The sequence below is a fragment of the Musca vetustissima genome, unplaced genomic scaffold (genome assembly GCF_032173495.1).
Source record: "Musca vetustissima isolate MV318-11 ecotype Yass unplaced genomic scaffold, APGP_CSIRO_Mvet_v1 utg3767, whole genome shotgun sequence".
Lineage (NCBI taxonomy): Eukaryota > Metazoa > Arthropoda > Insecta > Diptera > Muscidae > Musca > Musca vetustissima.
Genome location: NW_026886007.1, coordinates 116,496 through 136,052, shown reverse-complemented (window position 1 = coordinate 136,052; position 19,557 = coordinate 116,496). Strand labels below are relative to the sequence as shown.

Here is a 19,557-nt window from a genome sequence, read left to right as displayed (position 1 = left end):
GTGGGGACATTTAGTACCCAATTAGAACCCAATGTACCACATTTCAGCGTATTCGGTTGAAAAACGCGGCCAATAATCCCAAAATACCGAAAATTGGGGGGTACTGTTATATGGGAGCTATGCCTAAACTTGGACCGATATATCTCATCTTCGAACTCGACCTGCCTGCAGTCAAAAGACAACCCTATGCATAATTTCAGCACCCTATCTCAATTCCTTCAGAAGATAGCGGACGGACGGACATGACTAGATCGTCTTAGAATTCTACCCTGATCAAGAATATATATACTTTATAGGGTCGGAAATGAATATTTCGATGAGTTACAAACGGAATGACAAAATTAATATACCCTCCATACTATGGTGGAGGGTATAAAAATTATTATTTTATTTATATTACATATTTTAAGAAAATGCCAGTGTAAATTTTTGATATACCACCTTATTTAAAATTAATTATAATTGTTTTTGTACTTTTTTCAAATTTTGTCAACACTTCATCTTAGAAGAATGTTCCCAAACGACAAAAATATTCTTCATAAAATTTCACTATAAGTCACCGAACAAATGAACTTTGTAAATTTAATAATTTTCCCTGAAATTGACAATTATGACTATTTTCATGCAAACTATTTCCCTTTCTCCTGACATTCATTTAACAAGAAATGTACAATACTGACAATGGACAAAACTACAAATTTTCCGATCCGTAATTGATTGGGAAAAACTAAAGAGCCATACAACAATTGCCACCATCATCATCAAACAACCCAAACAAATCACTAAATCGGAAGAAAAAACATTTTCATTGTTAGTGCCTAAAAGTATGCTATAAATTTAATAAATAACATAGTTAAGGTATGGTATATCAAATAACTCAAACAATCATAGTGTGTGAATACCCCTTCTCCTTATACAATCCCCAAAGACTGTCCACTACTCGAAAAAACAACAACAACAAATTACAAAATAATCATGGAAATCCGTTGGCTTCCTTTTACGACACGTCTTGGGAACAATACAGTGTTTGTGTTTTGTTCCCATTATTTTTTTCCGCCATATGGAAGTAGCTACATAAAGCTTAATAGAAACACAAAAGGAGCTGAACAAACAATAGCAACAACAAAATTACACATTGCTCAAGGAAGTTTGATAATGAAAAGTTCAACATTTGAAAGGAGGTACGAAACAACCTCCATAAGTAGTCATTTCCTTAAAGCAAGCAGGCATTTCCACAAGTAGTTTTTATTGAAGTAAATGGAGAAGAGGAAGCACACACAGAACAAAGTGGAGGGTACAGTGTGTTCGATGTGTAGAAGTCATAGTGGTAGTAGTAATACTAAAATATGCCAAAGACTTTGTGGAATAGTTGAATATTAAATGCAATACGACCAAGACCAAGTCTCTACAAGGAGTTGACAAGCCATCATCGTATGAAGAAAGGAAGGGCGGGGGCGTAGGGGTTTATTTGCTTCCTAGTTTTTTTTTGTTTGCTTGTCAGCTTTTCCATTGCATGTTGTTTGCCAAAGTAGTTTTTCATCTACTAGCAAAAGCTAATGAAATTATTTTTCATTTTTTGTTGAATTTTTTTCTTCAGCTTGTCATCTTTCCATGTGACATAACGTCTATTATGTCGAGATATAGAAAATAAACATCGTCATCTTCGTCATGCTGCAGCCAGTAATTGCATTGTAAAGTATTTACTTTAAATTTCTTTCTTTGCAAGAAGCAGAAGAAGAGTGATGATGATGAGAATCATTGAATCAACGTCAGTATAAGGTATGTATGGAAGATAGTATTTAAATGGCAGGGGTAAATTGGTGGGTGGTAAGGGTATATTGTCTGAATTTAAAGTCACAAAATAGAAAAATTATTTGAATTGATTTAAATTTTGTTATCAATTTTTGAAATGAGGCCTTTAAATCAGACTTTATTTTCAAAGTGCGCCCATCTCCACACTAAAACTTTATTTCAGGAGATAAAAACCACTCTGCAACAAATGCCACTTTACATAAGTCAATAGAATCGGCAATCTCAACCATCTCAATTTCAATATTAGAAATATATACTTTTTGGAATTTCTTAACAGAATTTTGTCATAGACACGTTTTAGTTGTGAGGCAGATATAAGGTGAATTTTAAGCGGATGATGTCAAAGGATGGAATAATCTACATTAAATTTCAATATAGGTTTCAGAATAACATATGTACATATATTTTTGTAAATATAATATTTTTCATGGAAATAACAAGGGGAGTTTTTACGATTAAATTGTTAAAAGCAAGAATTATGGATTTGAGCCCATATCAAATTAAAATTATTAGTTTAAGTTATTTGTGTTCAAGAGAAAAAAATATTTATAAAATTTCACTATTAGTCCTTGAACCAAAGAAATCGGTATATATAATGTAAAGAAATAAATAATGTTTTAAATTGCACAAGAAAGTCAAGAGAAAGGGAAAAAGTTTGCATGAAAATAGTCATAACTGATATTGTCAATTTCAAGGAAAAGTATTAAATTTTCATAGTTCATTTGTTCGGAGACTTGTAGTGAAATTTTATGAAGAATATTTTTTCTTTTAGGAACATTCATATACATACAGTCAAATAGATGAAGTTTAATGGAAAATGTTGACAACATTTGAAAAAAAAAAAAATAAATAAATAACAAAATATGGTCTGTATGGAAAAAAAGTCCGTCACTACAAGAAAAATCTGCTCTGAAAAGGAATGTTCTGGTGTGATGCCAAATGTCTGAACCTTGACACGGTTGAATTTAATTCGTAGATGCAATTTTGCAACAACATTCGACATAAATACAACTTATCAAGTAACAACAATTGTAAGCTACATTGGCCAATATGCCTGATGAGCCGCTTAACCAACGGCGAAACGCGTCGCATAATGGTGAGAATGTAGTATCTCTCTGGCTTTCCTTTTCATTGCGAACTCCGATCATGTAGCTCATCTCGAAAGAGAAATTATAAAAAACATTTACATGAATGATTATTCGCCCTAAAAAGTCATAAAACTAAACAAAATATAATTAATTTTAAATAAGGTGGTATATCAAAAAAAACTGGAATTTTAGTAGCATGATTTTTTTTAGTAGCATGATTTTTTCTTAAACTCATAGTGAAATTTAATATAGAATATAAAATGAAGTTTTAGGGCTAGACGAATGATGCAAAGGATGCATAAAATATTGTATTTAACTTGGATAAAAAATTTATATATTTTTAATAATAATTTATTTCCAATTTATTTTTAATTGGGCTGTCAAAAAAAGATTCTACATTAAATTTCACAATAAGTTCCAGAATAAAATTTTCTCTTTACTGCAAGATTAAAAAAAAATAATAATTAAAAATTCCATTCGGTGTAGCATTAGAAAAAAATAAATGTCTAATTTTGTTGGTTTTTGAATCGGGTCAAAATCTTGCACAAAACTTCATTTGAGGAGGATGGAGTTAAAGCGAAAAATATTCTCAATCGAATTTTACTATATGTCACCGAACAAAAGAAATCGACATATATAGTATCAAACAGTAAAAAATCGCTTTTAGATTCGGTGAAATAGAATGACTTATTTTGTTAATGATTTGGCAGAATTCATAATGAAATTCTGTAGATAAGTTGAGATTTTATTTTATGTGAAGTATCTCAAAGGATTTAATAATCTACATCAAATTTCCCTATATATTCTACCATAAAATTTTGATCATAAATGCAAGATTTTCAAGAAAATTAAAAATTACAATGGGTAAATCATGAGAAAAGAGTATATGGTAATTTTGGAGGTTTTTGAATTGGGTCAAAATTTCCCACAAAACTTCATTTTAGGAGAAAGGTCTTAAATAGAAATTTCCAGTAAAATTGGATCTCAAATTCAAGATCTTTCAAAAAAAAAAAAAAAAAAAAAAAAAAAAAAGATTAAATATGTTAATTTTGTTACTTTTTGAATTGGGTCAAAATCTCCCACAAAACTTCATTTGAGGAGGATGGTGTTAACGCGAAAAATATTCTCCATCGAATTTCACTATATGTCACCAAACAAAAGAAATCGGCATATATAATATAAACCAGAATTCATAATGAACGTCTGTAGATTTGGGCTGTGAAAATAGTTTAAAACTTGTTTTTATGATTAGGATGATGTCAAATCAAATTTCCCTATATGCTTTAGAATAAATTATGACTTTTATTGCAACATCTTTCAAGAAAACTTATCACTTTGAGTATGCCAATAGAAGTGAAGAAATATTAATGGTTGCTTTCTTTGAATTGGGCCAAAATTTTCCAAAGCACTAAATTTTAGGAGGATGTTGTTAAGGCAAAAAATATTCCTTATCAAATTTCACTATAGACCACCAAACAAAAGAAATCGCCATATATAATATAAACCCTTCAAATATCGGCTTTAATATCGATTAAAAAATTATTTATTTTTCACTGATTTGACAGAATTAATAATGAACTTCTATTGATTTGGCCTTTGCAAATAGTTTGAAACTTGATTTTATATGATGGTGTCAAATGACGGAATATTCTACACTGAAGTTATCTATAAGTTCCGTAATAGACTATGACCTCAAATGCAATATCTTTCAAGAAAACACTATAATCTCCTTAACTATGCTATGAGAGGAGAAAAAGTGTAAATTTTTGAAGGTTTTTGAATTGGGCCAAAATCTCCTACAGCTCTTTATCTCAGGAGTATGCTGTTAAGGCAAAAAATATTCCTCATCAAATTTCATTATAGGTCTATGAACAAAGGAATTCAGTATGTATAATGCGAACATGAGAAAAGTATATAATATCACATTGGGTATATCAATGGAAGAGAGCAAGTGTTAATTTTCGAGGTTTTTGAATTTGATCAAAATTTCCTACAGCTCTTTATCTTAGGAGGAGGGTGATACGGCAAAAAATATTCCTCATCAAATTTCACTATGTGTTTATGAACAAAGGAATTCAGTATGTATAATGCGAACGCAAGAAAATTATATACTATCACATTGGGTATATCAAGGAAGAGAGCAAGTGTTAATTTTCGAGGTTTTTGAATTGGGCTAAAATCTCACACAGCACTTCACCATAGGAGGATGGTGATAAGGCAAAAAATATTCCTCATCAAATTTCAATATGGGCTTATGAACAAAAGAATTCAGTATAAATAATGCGAATCAGAGAAAATCATATAAAATCATTAGATGGACAGAGCAAGTGTTATTTTTGAATGGGGCTAAAATCTCCCACACTACTTTATCTTAGAATGATGGTATTAAGGCAAAAATATTCCTAATCAAATTTCGAATAAAAGAAAAACTATAAGTTTTCTGTATAGAACAGGTATTAAATCTACAATCTGTAGAGGGTTAAAGTTCTAGTGAATTCATTCGAATGGTGTTATATTTATTAGACTAACTTCTAAAGGCATTTTTTATTTTAGAATAACTTCTAACGGTATTATTTTGCAGAAGAGAAAAGTATGGAAAACTTCCTGAATGTATTCTTTATAAAGAAGGGTCGAGGTTCCAATACAGTAATTTTGTTTTAGAATACCTTCTATTGAAAGCGTTTTATTCACTAAAGAAAAGTATGGAAATCCTCCTTAAAGTATTCTTTATATTGAAGGGTCGAGGTTCCAATGCAGTTATTTTGTTTTTAGAATACCTTGCAGAAGACCTTCTGAAAGTTTTCTAATCTCTAAAGAAAAGTATAGAACATCTCCTGAAGATATTCTATACACAGAAGACTTCATGAAGATCTATCTATGACATAGTTTTTATATAAAAAGCTTACTCATGGAATTCCATATTAACCAAAAACATCTTCTGGATTTCTATTTATTATTCAGATTTAATAAAATTAGGACCCGATAGAACATCAATCTATGACATAGGTTTTGTAAAAAGGCTTACTTAATGAATTCTATATTAAAAAAAAAATCTTTCGAATTTCTATATATGACTCATAAGAAAACCCCATGAAAAATTTTTCCAGAAGGCCTTCCTACGACTCCAGTTGTATAAAAGTTTTTGTTTGTTAATAATACCCAGATTTCATAAAAATAGATCCCGATACAAAGAACTTCTAAGAAAACCTCCTGAAAAGTTCTTCCAGAAGGCCTTCCTAGGACTAAGTTTTTATAAAAGTGTACATAGAACTTCTAAGAAAACCTCCTGAAAATTTCTTCCAGAAGGCCTTCCTACGACTTAGGGTTTATAAAAGTGGGCTCCGATATTTTTGTTTCTTAATAATACCCAGATTTCATAAAAATAGATCCCGATACAAAAAAGTCTTCCAGAAGGGCTACATACGACTCGGGTTTTATAAAAGTGGGCTATGATGTGTTTTTTTAGTTTCCTTTTCTTAATAATAAATAGATACAATTTTTACGACTTACCCCCCAAGTCCTCTTCGTTTGGTGGATGATGTAAGTGGATCTGGTTTACTTCGATTGTTGGCTAAAATAACCGAGAGGAAGCGAGAAACAAAAATATTAATTTTTATAATTAAAAAAATAGCTATTATTATCAAACTTACTTTGATCCTGCAGATTATTACTTTCATTTTTGTCCTTACGGCCGGAGGAGCTGCTCGATTTATGTGAACCAGGTGGTGGTTTCAATATTGAAACGGGCACCAAGCCCTCTTGTACCGCAGCATCATCACATTGTGGATTGAGACGTACCAAACAGAAATCCGGTTCTTGGGCTGTGGGTGCTTCTAGAATTTCCACCTGTTGGCCCTTGGTAACACTGAGTTCATTGGAACCGGCGGTTGCTATATAATCGGCGGTTACCCAGGTTGCTTCATGGGAACCAATCTGCAAGTGAGAAGGAAAGGAAAGAGAGAAAAAAATCAATAATTAATATTTGAAAATAAAATAAAATTTAATCACATGCACCAATGATTTTTCCAGTAAAAAGGATAATAATGAAGCAATATTGTCTTTTTGCACAAAATATTGAATATACACATTATAACAATATGTATGGTTGTGTGTCAATATTTTGAATATTTTTATAAATATAGACATATGTATATATGTTATGTATAGTATATAACAGAGCTATGTGTACATATTCATATATCACTGTCACAGCCATAAAATGATATCCCCCATTTACATAAATGGTTATATCCTGAACAAATAGCTGACTGGGTGGAACGCCTCCTCCATCCACTTAAAACCAACCACTTGGATGGTTGTTTGACAGACTGGCTGGTTGGCAACGAAAACGTGTCAACATGTTAATATTTCAAGAAAAAAAACTGTATGCATATTATATATGAAGGATATTGAAATTTATCAACACTGTCAAATATATTCAAACACAGACAGCTACTACTACAACAACAATCTCTTATCCTAGAAACGGACTAAATGAGTGTAAGATAGAATGAGGGTAAGTGAGAGAGAGGTGTAATAGGGCACGTGTATTCAAACATGTCAGAGAAAATAGATTCAAGTAGAGGCAAATGAAAATTTCCTTGTCATGTCTTCAATTAAGCCTGCTGACTGACTGGTTGGTTGGATAGTTGTAGTCCTTGTAGTTATTAACATCTTTAATCGATGCTAATGGATGACGGACCGCCATCACTTAATTTGACAGTTGCGAAGAATATTTTTTGTTTTTGCACTATTATTGTTGATAAGACGACAAATTGTTATAATCAGAAAAAAAAATATTGATTTTTTGGGAAATTTTCAAATTGGGCCAAAATCTCCCATGGCACTAGGTCTTAGGAGGATGGTGTTAAGGGGAAATATGTTCTCCACTAAATTTCACTATAAGTCACCGAACAAAAGAAAACTGATTTCCCTATAAGTTGCAGGAAACATGTGATAAGTATACCGATATAAGACAAGAAGAGTTAATTTTGAAGGTTTTTGAATCGGGTCAAAATCTCCCACAGCACTAGGTCTTAGGAGGATTGTGTTAAGGGAAAAGATGTTCTCCACTAAATTTTACTATAAGTCACCGAACAAAATAAAACGGATTTCCCTATAAGTTGCAGAAAAAATTTAGACTATTTTTCAAGGATAAGTATACCGATATAAGACAAAAAGAGTTTATTTTGAAGGATTTTGAATCGGGCCAAAATCTCCCACGGCACTATGTCTTAGGAGGATGGTGTTAAGGGAAAAGATTCTCCACTAAATTTTACTATAAGCCACTGATCAAAAGAAAACAGATTTCCTTATAAGTTGCAAAAAAAATTAGACTATTTTTCAAGGATAAGTATACCGATACAAGACATGAAGAGTAAATTTTGAAGGTTTTTGAATCGGGCCAAAATCTCCCACAGCACTTTATCTACGAAGGATGAGGTTAAAGGAAAAAATAACCCTCATCAAATTTCACACTAAGTCGCCGAACACATGAAATTGATATATTTTATATAAATCAATAAAAAACCAGTAGTAAAGTAGTAGTAAAGTCGGACTGGTCCGACTATATGACACCCTTCACCACTTTGGGTATATTCTACATAGTCTGCTAACATGCGTCGCCTTTTCGAAAGAACATTGACATGAAATTGAACGAAAGATATTTAGGGACTTTGGCTCACCATTTACCGTAAATCGGACGAAAATATATATATATGGGAGCTATATCTAAAACTGAACCGATTTTCACGCAACTTAGCACACATCATTCTAGACTTAATTCAATGCGTTTTATAAAATTTCGTGCAAATCAAAAGGTTTTTAGGGACTCTGGCGCACCATTTACCGTAAATCGGACGAAAATATATATGGGAGCTATATCTCAGTTTGAATCTGTTTTCACGCAACTTACCACACATAATTATAGACACAATTCAGTACGCTATGCCAAATTTCGTGCATATCGAAGGTTATTTAGGGACATTGGCGCAACATTTAACTTAAATCGGACGAAAATATATATGGGAGTTATACCTAAATCTGAACCGATTCTCACTAAACTTCACGTACGTCATTATAGGCCCAATTCAGTACGCTATGCAAAATTTCGTACTAATCGCAAGTTATATAGGGGCTTTGGTTCACTATTTACCTTAAATCGGACGAAAATATATGTGGGAGCTATATCTAAATCTGAACTGATTTTCACGCAACTTAGCACACATCATTATAGACTCAATTCAGTACGCTATGTCAAATTTCGTACAAATCGCAAGCTATATAGGGTCTTTGGCGCACCATTTCTATTAAATCGGACGAAAATATATATGGGAGCTATATCTGAATCTGAATCGATTTTCATGAAACTTAACACACATCATTTTAGACTTAATTTAATATGCTGTGCCAAATTTCGTGCAAATCGAAAGGTATATAGGGACTTTGGTGCACCGTTTACTTTAAATCGGACGAAAATATAAATGGGAGCTATATCTAAATCTGAACCGATTTTCACGAAACTTAACACACATTTTTCTAGACTTAATTCAGTACGCTATGCCAAATTTCGTACAAATCGCAAGCTATATAGGGGCTTTGGTTCACCATTCGCCGTAAATCGGACGAAAATATATATGGGAGCTATATCTAAATCTGAATCGATTTTCATGAAACTTAACACACATCATTCCAGACTTAATTTAATACGCTGTGCCAAATTTCGTGCAAATCGAAAGATATATAGGGACTTTGGTGCACCATTTACTTTAAATCGGACGAAGTTGTATATGGAAGATATATACAAAATCTGAACCGATTTTTCCCAACTTCAATAGGGTTCATCCTTGCACAAAGACATAATACCCTGTACCATAGTGTGGTAATATATTTAATTCCGATTATGAAAAAAAAATAGTAGCAAAAAATTTCGAAGACTGAAATATAAATGACAATCTTAAAATTGTGCCCAGGCCTGGATTTTAAAAAAAATACATATATTTTTTTAAATATTTATAAATATAAATTTTATATGTTGGTTTTTTATTTTTTTGCAAACCTTTATCTGTTTACTGGACTGCCGTGAAAATAAACGAAATGAATTCGGTGTATCGATGGTATGTTGACGCGATAGACCCAAATTTTTGGCCACACTACTTTGACGACCCCAGGGTAAAGATATTTTTCGACGATTTTTTATTGGTTTGCTGATGGTGGTGGCGGTGTTGTTATTTGTTGTTGTTGTGGGCGTGGTGGGGCTAGTTGCATTGGAAAATTCAAAGGCCGATGATTTTTCCATTGAGACACTGGCCGGAGCGGTATTGGGTGTCTCTACTGGGGCGGGTGTTGGTGTTGTGTTGCCATAATCTGGCGGATTTGGGGGATATTTTGTTGGTGATTCATCTTCACCGGATACCGAGGTACCCGTTGATGTTTCATCATTTTGTTTGTGGTGTTGTTGGTGTTTATCTTTATTATTGGTTAGCGTCGCATCATTGCCGGAATGATCGATGCTGTGTAAACGTTCAACAAAAAAATTCTTAACACTTTTCATTTTGGACGGTTTTTTTTGTATTTTTCTTCTTTTCAGAATTGGTTTTTGGTGTTTTTTTCTTTGGTTGTTTTGATTTTTATGTAATTTATGGCACTCTTAGAATTCTGGGAATTCTTCTTCTTTTTTTTTTGATAATTTTTTTAAAGCCTCTTTGGACGTTGAATTTTTATTTCTTTTGGAAATTTAGTTGTGATTTTTTTTTAATTTTTTTGCTCAGCATGCCGGCATGTTGAGCCACCCATAATCTACTGAGGAGAGTTCGTTTTGATTTATTTTATTTTTTGGTTCTGTTCTGTTCTCAATTAAATTTGAATTAACTCAAGTCAAGTTGTAACATCTAAAGCGAATATCCAAGAATATCCCACAATTAATAGTTATTGTTGTTATTGTTATTTTAATTTATTATTGTTGTTGTTATTATGTTATAGTGGTGGTTTTGTGGTCACCCTATTGTGCTGTATTAAAACCCAGAAAATTATTCATCACTCAGAGCCAACCAACCAAGAATCTTGAAACAAAAAACCACTTGAACTCATCGGTTACAGCAGTTTCTGCTGGCATCAGCATTAATAATCCGACCCGACCGACACTCTCGTCTTAATCATCATTATCATCCTCCTCACCATTATTCTTATTATTTTGGTCACGTTATTTCCAAAGGGAATTCTCAATCGCTCACACACACACGCAACCACACAAATGACCTTCATATTTCAAGGAATATGCAGAATTTCCAAGGTGGTTAGAGTGTCTGACCTATATCATAATTTTACTTGTGGTTTCCATTTTCTTATCGAAATTCTTAAATAAATTCTCTCTCTCTCTCTTCCTCTTATCTCTTATTGCCTGTTTACCATCATTACGGCGTATGATTAATATTAATTAAATGGCACTTGAGCGTATGATTAATATTAATATAAAAGAATAATTACTCAGTGGCATTCCGGGAGGAGATTTCGTTTCCAAGGTATTATATTATAGGTGGAGGTTTTAATGCCCATTAAAGAAAATTATGAAAAACATATTAGGGGGCAAAGAAAATGTAGAATGGGATTTAGTAATTTGGATTAGAAAATCCAGAGGAAAAATATTGCATGATATTTTATATAAAATCAGAACCGATTTTTCCCAATTACAATAGGATTCGTCCTTGGGCACATAGAAGATCATTTCCTCTGCCATTTTTTTTCGGTTTACCATTCCGGCGTATGATTAATATTAATTAAATGACACTTGAGCGTATGATTAATACAAAATCGAAATAAATAAATACTCATACTTGTAGTTGAACTCCTGGGGGAGATTCCTTTTCAAGGTGGAGGATTTTAGTGCATAATAAATAAAACAACATATTAAGGACCAACAGGAATAAAGGATGGAATGAAGTAATTTAAATTAAAAGAAGAAGCATGGGGAGAAATATTGGATTTCTATAACCTCTGGAAGTTTCCCTACACATAAAATTACAATGGAAGGTCTTTCGACCGATAAATCTACCGTCCCTCCCCCTTTTTCTCAATTTTTCGTTGTAGCGTATAATTAATATTAATAATCAGGCACTTGATCGTATGATTGTTGAGGGGAAGAAGAGATTCTAGCATGCAATCTCCATACAACATTTTAGGGCAAGAAAAACATTTACAGAAGACCTCCGAACTGGACCGACTATATGATACCCTTCACCATTTTGGGTATATTAAACATAGTCTCTTAACAGACGACAACAGAAAGATAAATAAGAACTTTGGCGCACCATTTACATTAAATCGGAGGAAAATATATGGGAGCTATATCTAAATCTGAACCGATTTTCACGAAACCTAGCACACATCTTTCTAGACTTCATTTAGTACGCTATGACTAATTTCGTGCAGTTCGAAAGATATTTTGGGACTTTAGTGCACCATTTATAATAAATCGGTCGAAAATATATACGGGAGCTATATCTAAATTTGAACCGATTTTCATGAAACATAACACACATCATTCTAGATTTATTTTAGTACGTTATGCCAAATTTCGTGGAAATCGAAAGATATATAGGGGCTTTGATGCACCATTTACCTTAAATCGGACGAAAATATATATGGGAGCTATATCTACATCTGAACCGATTTTCATGAAACTTAGCACGCATCTTTCTAGACTTCATTTAGTACGCTATGCCAAATTTCGTGCAAATCGAAAGATATATAGGGACTTTGGTGCACCATTTCTATTAAATCGAACGAAAATATATGTGGGAGCTATATCTAAATATGAATCGATTTTCACGAAACTTAGCACACATCATTCTAGACTTAATTTAGTACACTATGTCAAATTTCGTGCAAATCGAAAGATATGTAAGGGACTTTTGATTCACCATTTTCATTAAATCGGACGAAAATATATGTGGGAGCTATATCTAAATCTGAACCGATTTCCACGAAACTTAAAACATATCATTATAGACTCAATTCAGTGCGCTATGCCAAATTTCGTGCAAATAGAAAGATATATACAGACTTTAATGCACAATTTAGTATAAATCGGACGAAATTATAAAGGGGGCTATATCTAAATCTGAACCGATATTCACGAAACTTAATTCACATCATAATAAACTCACTTAAGTACGCTATGCCAAATTTCGTGCAGATCGAAAAATATTTTGGGACTTTAGTGCACCATTTATATTAAATCGGACGAAAATATATACGGTAGCTATATCTAAATTTGATCCGACTTTCACGAAACTTCACGTACGTCATTCTAGGCCTAATTCAGTACGCTATGCCAAATTTCGTGCAAATCGAAAGATATATAGGGACTTTGGTGCACAATTTACCTTAAATCGGACGAAATTTTATATGGGAGCTATATCTAAATTTGAACCGATTTTGTCCCAATTTCAATGGGGTTCGTCCTTGTGCACACAGTGTGGTGAAGGTAACAAAATACATTTGGAAGACAATGACACTTGAGCGTATGATTAATACAAAAGCAAAATAAATAAATACTTATACTTGTAGTTGAAAAAAAAAAAAAAAATTGAAACAATTTTTTCCAAAAATCCACAAAGAACGGATAATACAAACAAATTTCATTTGCGGAACATTGGGCGTATGACTATTATTAATTATTGAGTTCTCTCGGTATTATGTCCATAACTTCTGCGCTAAGAGAGTTACATAGGCCAAAAAGGTGTCAAATGGTCCTATACAAGATTTTCTGTCTTTAAAAGTCCCTTAGGCCTTCTGAACAATTTTCTAGGTATGAAAAATCAGCTCTAGAATACCGAAAGCCAAAAGAAAATAAAACAATAAATTTTCTATCTCTATCACACCTTTAGAAAATTGTTGACCCCGTTAAATAAAGTCCTCCATTAAAAACCCCCTTTTACAAAATGTAATTATTTTTTGTTTTTCAACATGGTATTTTAACGTCCATTCAAAATCTAAATAACTTTGTTTGTTCATGTTCGTATTAGGTTATTTATAGGTGAAATATAATTAGCGGATTTTGTTCCCGTATAATTTTCTTTTATTTTTAAAAATTGAAATTAACAGAAAAAAACACACATGCCTAAAATGGCAGTTTGACGTGACACAAGGTGGGCGGGTTCGATTTTTGTTTTAAAATTAAAATTGAAAAAAGTTCAAAGAAACAAATTACAGCCATGCGCACAAAACAGAGTTAAGTTTTAGAGGTGGCTGAAATCCCATCAATTGATGATGGCGATACTTCGGGAAAAGCTTTAACCATTGTGTCGAATTAGATCAGAGAATGAAGATCCAAAGTATTAAAAAATCTTGCTCGAATAGTTGAAAAAATCACTATTCAATAGTTACTGGAAAAAAAAATTGTTTGAAATTTCACTTTTCAATAGGTATTTAAAACCAGTGAGCGGAGCAGTATAGTCGGAAGGGGCCGACCATACGATACCCCCTACACAACTACGGCAGAGTTCTAACTTTCTAAAGAAGTTTATTCCGAGCCTGGGAAATATTTTGTGACATTTGCATCCTCTTGCCTGATTAGAGGTCAACAGCACATCTTCCATACACTGACATATTTTCCGAATATTACTAATATTCAGTACAGCCCTTCTTATTACTTGTCCAGATTGACTTCAGCGTGGGTTGTATGGTGATGATCGGCTTATAACTATATATCGATTCGAAAAATTGCAAAAAATTAAGTTTTCAGTCCACTTCATCCCAAAATATTTATCTAATCATCAGCGAAAATAACAAGCGCTGTCCTTGACCATAACTGGAACCCCTTGGACAATTTCAAATCGATCAGCGTTATATTTCCGAACTCTAGTGTGGCAAAGGTTACTATATAATATCTGAATACGTAAGCACCTGTAAATATTTAAGTGTAACTCCCACATCCGAGTACATACAACAATATAATTGGTACCAATTTAAAGGTAAGCCACTCCTCTTGGTTATACTGTAAACTTCTCGGGGATATGTCCTTCAGGGATAAATATATACGCCATAGAATCCAAATTTTGTCATTTTTCACACAAAAGTCAGGGTCCAATGGACCCGCCGCTAAATATTAACCGATCTTTATCAAAATAGACATGTTTATTCTATGGCCCGATCCCCTACTCCATGTAAAATTTTACGATGTTCGGGCCATAATTGTGGCCCCTGGAGCGACCAGAAAAATCGTCAAAAATTTAGTATTTGGTCCATTCCATCCCCTAAATATTAACCGATTTTTACCTTCATTGGTCAGAACCCATCCTACATGCAAAATGTTGTGAAGATTGGTCCATAACTGTGGCATGTATCATGTTTACAAATTATAATGGACAAACGGACAGACGGACGGACACACATGTCTAGATCGACTCAGCTAGTTGAGATATGACGATCGGTATACTTAAAGGTGGGTCTAGGACCAATATTTCGCGGAGTTACAAACTCTTGGGGCTGCACAAAGCTATAATACCCTGACAACATAGTTGTGTAGTAAAAAAAAATCGATCGGACCGAAATTTGTATACCCTCTAAATACCTTAAAAAATCGATGGGGATTTTTGATAGGAAGATCTGATCTGAATATCAAATTAGAGCCAATAGGGTAGAAAAAAAAATGACCAAATAACTTTCTACCGTTCTATGAGTTTAACTTTGAATTTTGAGTCTATACGAGGGCAATTCGGAAAGTTCTTAGCCTAGCACAAAATTTAAGTGTTTTGGAAACTTCAATTTCTGTTATGAACACATGTTACATTTTGTTTCGATCTGGCAACTCCTTTATATAGAAACAGGTGTTCAAAACAGACACATCCGCATTTTTTTACAATGAAGGCACGCATTTCAAATCTTTCCATTGTAGAAAATTGCGGATGTATTTTTTTCTGAACACCTGTTTCTATATAAAGGAGTTGCCAGATCGAAAAAAAAATTAACATGTGTTCATAACAGATATCGAAGTTTCCAAAACACTTAACTGCTCTCGTATTTATGGTATGCAGATTTTTTAATCCTCTTTGAGTTAATATTGGTCGAAAGATTTGCTACCCAATGATAATCCAAAATCCACCAGATTGCAGCCAATTCGATTGGAATAACACATCGAGCCAAAAAAAAATGGCCTCTTCGAAAATCCAATTTCGATTTTTTCTAATTTTCAATTCACTGTAATCGAAATTTTTGACGCCTCTCAAGCGAATGCCAGGTGCATTATAACAAAAAAAGAAAAACAAATAATATTTTACAACAACTACAGAAAACACTTTGTATATTTAAAAAAAAAAAAAACAAAAACACACCAAATATTTGGATTTATAAATTATGAAAGTGGCAGCTTGCCTGCTAGTACACTCTTCAATGTGTGTGTGTGTGCGATTTTGGGCAGATATTGAGGATAAAACATTTACAGATATCTACCAACAGACAGACAGACAAACCCACCAATTGTTGCCAGACATGATTAAATTATGTAGAAAATAGCAACAACAACAAACAAAAAAACAAACACTTGTTGTTGTTTTTATTTACTTATAATGGCTCGAATGCATGCAAGGCAATGAGGAAGAGAGTAGATCGTGGGGTGGTTATTGGGGACAGGGAAGGGGATATTGTTGCTAAACGAAAGAATTATAGTTCGATTATGAATGATAATGGGTGTTTGGTGTGTGTTCGTGTGTGTGTGTGTTCGTGTGTGTGCGTATATCCCACAACACTTCAATGGAATTAAATTGCTCGATTAATTAATTGTTTTAACATTGTTGTTAAATGTTTAATTAAATTGTTTCCAGATACAACAATTTGTTGCAATTTAATGAAGAGATAATTTAATTTTTTTCCGGAATTTTTTTAAAATAGGGAAAATACTTCTTGTGAGGGGATTTTTTTTTTCTGTGGGAAAGTTTTAGTTAGTTTGTTGAAATTAAGATAGTGCTCCTAATATCTTAGCACATATGATGCTATGAATCTCTGCCTAAGATCTTCTATAAACCAGTAAGGAAAGTTTATTCAAATACACCACTATTTTTTCACAGGGCTATTAACATGAAATTGGATGAATAAAAAATGTGATATTTATCTAAATGTGAATCTACCTAGATCTATCCATAAAGAATGTAAATCGACTTCAAAATAATATAAATAGGTCATCCGTTGGGCTATGTGTGTACTTCTAGAAAACGCAACTACGTAATTCTATGCTCAATTTTGTATGTTGTGTAAAATATGATGTCAATCTGACTAACATGAGGAGTTTGATGCCCAATTTACTTGAAATCGGGCGAAAATATATATGGAAGCTCTATCCAAATATTAAGCGATTTCAAACAAACTTGTCACAGGTTAGGTTACACTAATTTCAGAACGTTTTGTTCCTATCAGCCTATTGGATCCTTGGTGCGTCAATTACTTATAATCAATCTATAATAATATTATGCCAAATTTCGTGCAAATCGAAAGATATATAGAGACTTTGGTGAACCATTTACATGAAATCGGACGAAACTATACATGGGAGCTATATAGAAATCTAGACCGATTTGCTCGAAACTTGGCAGACATCTTTCTAGGCTCAATTCAGTACGTTATGCCAAATTTCGAAACGAAACTATACATGGGAGCTATATCTAAATCTTGACCGATTTTCACGAAACTTGGCAGACATCATTCTAGACTCAATTCAGTACGTTATGCCAAATTTCGTGCAAATCGAAAGATATATAGCGACTTTGGTGCACCATTTACATGAAATCGGACGAAACTATATATGGGAGCTATATCTAAATCTAACCATTTTAAACTTGGCAGATATCATTCTGGGCTCAATTCAGTACGTTATGCCAAATTTCGTGCAAATCGAAAGGTATATAGCGACGTTGGTGCTATATCTATATCTGGACCTAAATCTGGACCGATTTTCACGAAACTTGGCAGACATCCTTCTAGGCTCAATTCAGTACGTTATGCCAAATTTCGTGCAAATCGAAAGATATATAGGGACTTTGGTGCACAATTTACATGAAATCGGACGAAACTATACATGGGAGCTATATCTAAATCTTGACCGATTTTCACGAAACTTGGCAGACATCATTCTAGACTCAATTCAGTACGTTATGCCAAATTTCGTGCAAATCGAAAGATATATAGCGACTTTGGTGCACCATTTACATGAAATCGGACGAAACTATATATGGTAGCTATATCTAAATCTGGACCGTTTTTCTCGAAACTTGGCAGACATCATTCTAGGCTCAATTCAGTACGTTATGCCAAATTTCGTGCAAATCGAAAGATATATAGCGACTTTGGTGCATCATTTACATGAAATCGGACGAAACTATATATGGGAGCTATATCTGGACCGATTTTCTCGAAACTTGGCAGACATCTTTCTAGGCTCAATTCAGTACGTTATGCCAAATTTCGTGCAAATCGAAAGATATATAGCGACTTTGGTGTACCATTTACATGAAATCGGAAAAATATATGGGAGCTATATCTAAAGAAATTTTCACGAAACTTGGCACACATCATTCTAGACCTAAATGATTAGGCTGTACCAAATTTTGCAAATTATATAGGGACCGTTTACATTAAATCGGTTAAATATATATATGGGAGCTATATCTAAATCTGAACCGATTTTTCCCAATTTCAATAACTTCTATTGCCAAATACGTGACCTGTGCCAAATTTCATTCAAATCGGATCATAAATGCGACCTGTACTTTGTTTACAATTTAACATCTACAGACGGACAGACACGGACTTGCATAAATCCAGAAAGTGATTCTATGCATATTCTCAAAAGGAACCACGTGTCCATCTCGTTTCCTTTTGCCTGTTACAAACGTATGCACAAAGACATAATACCCTGTACCACAGAGTGGTGAAGGGTATAAAAAATAAAAAAAGTATTCAAAAATCGGCCAAGAACAGATAATACGAACAATTTTATGTTATGGACCATGGGGCGTATGACTATTATTAATTATTGAGTTCTCTCGGTATTATGGCTATAACTTCTATCCTAAAAGAGTTACATACGCAAGTAAGGTGTCGAATTGTAGCTATCAGTTCAGACTATAAACCATAAACAACACCTTATCCCAAATGGGGACAATAATAAAGAAAAATGTATGTGAAACTAAAATTTTCTTTTAATCTTGGAGTAATTTTAAATTGGTAATATTTTATTGTTCACATATTTTATGTACTTCTTGCGTATGATCAATTTCATTTCACGGCCTTGCTGTAGTTTTCTTGCCCATCGCAACATCACTTGTTTAAACTTGCATTCACGCTTTCGGTGATTACACACTATTTCTCTCGCTATCATAGTTAACGCACGTTAAGGTAAAGTCTTGTTTCTAACGAAACCCATTAACTTTACAAATAAAGATTGAAAATATTTACATAGCTCTATTTCGTTTTTCTTTTCTTTATTTTTGGGTTTTCAATGCATCTCGGTATCTTCTATAAAAATACTAAAAAGATTTTTTTCAAAAATCTGCCAAGAACCGATAATACGAACAATTTTAATTAATGGACCATGGGGCGTATGACTATTATTAATTATTGAGTTCTCTCTGTATTATGGCCATAACTTCTATGCTAAAAGAGTTAT

The 19,557-nt window shown here is 33.1% G+C and overlaps 1 protein-coding gene across 1 annotated transcript in view; it reads right to left on the bottom strand.

The window, feature by feature from the left end:
• Positions 1-19,557, bottom strand: part of LOC133333436 (triple functional domain protein) — a 104,818-nt gene that overhangs the window by 45,171 nt on the left and 40,090 nt on the right. Inside the window, exons 7-8 of the mRNA XM_061541756.1 lie at positions 6,551-6,833; positions 6,411-6,471 (exon numbers count right to left, since the gene is read on the bottom strand). Of these exons, the coding sequence (XP_061397740.1) occupies positions 6,411-6,471; positions 6,551-6,833 (344 nt within the window). The remainder of the gene's footprint in view (positions 1-6,410; positions 6,472-6,550; positions 6,834-19,557) is intronic.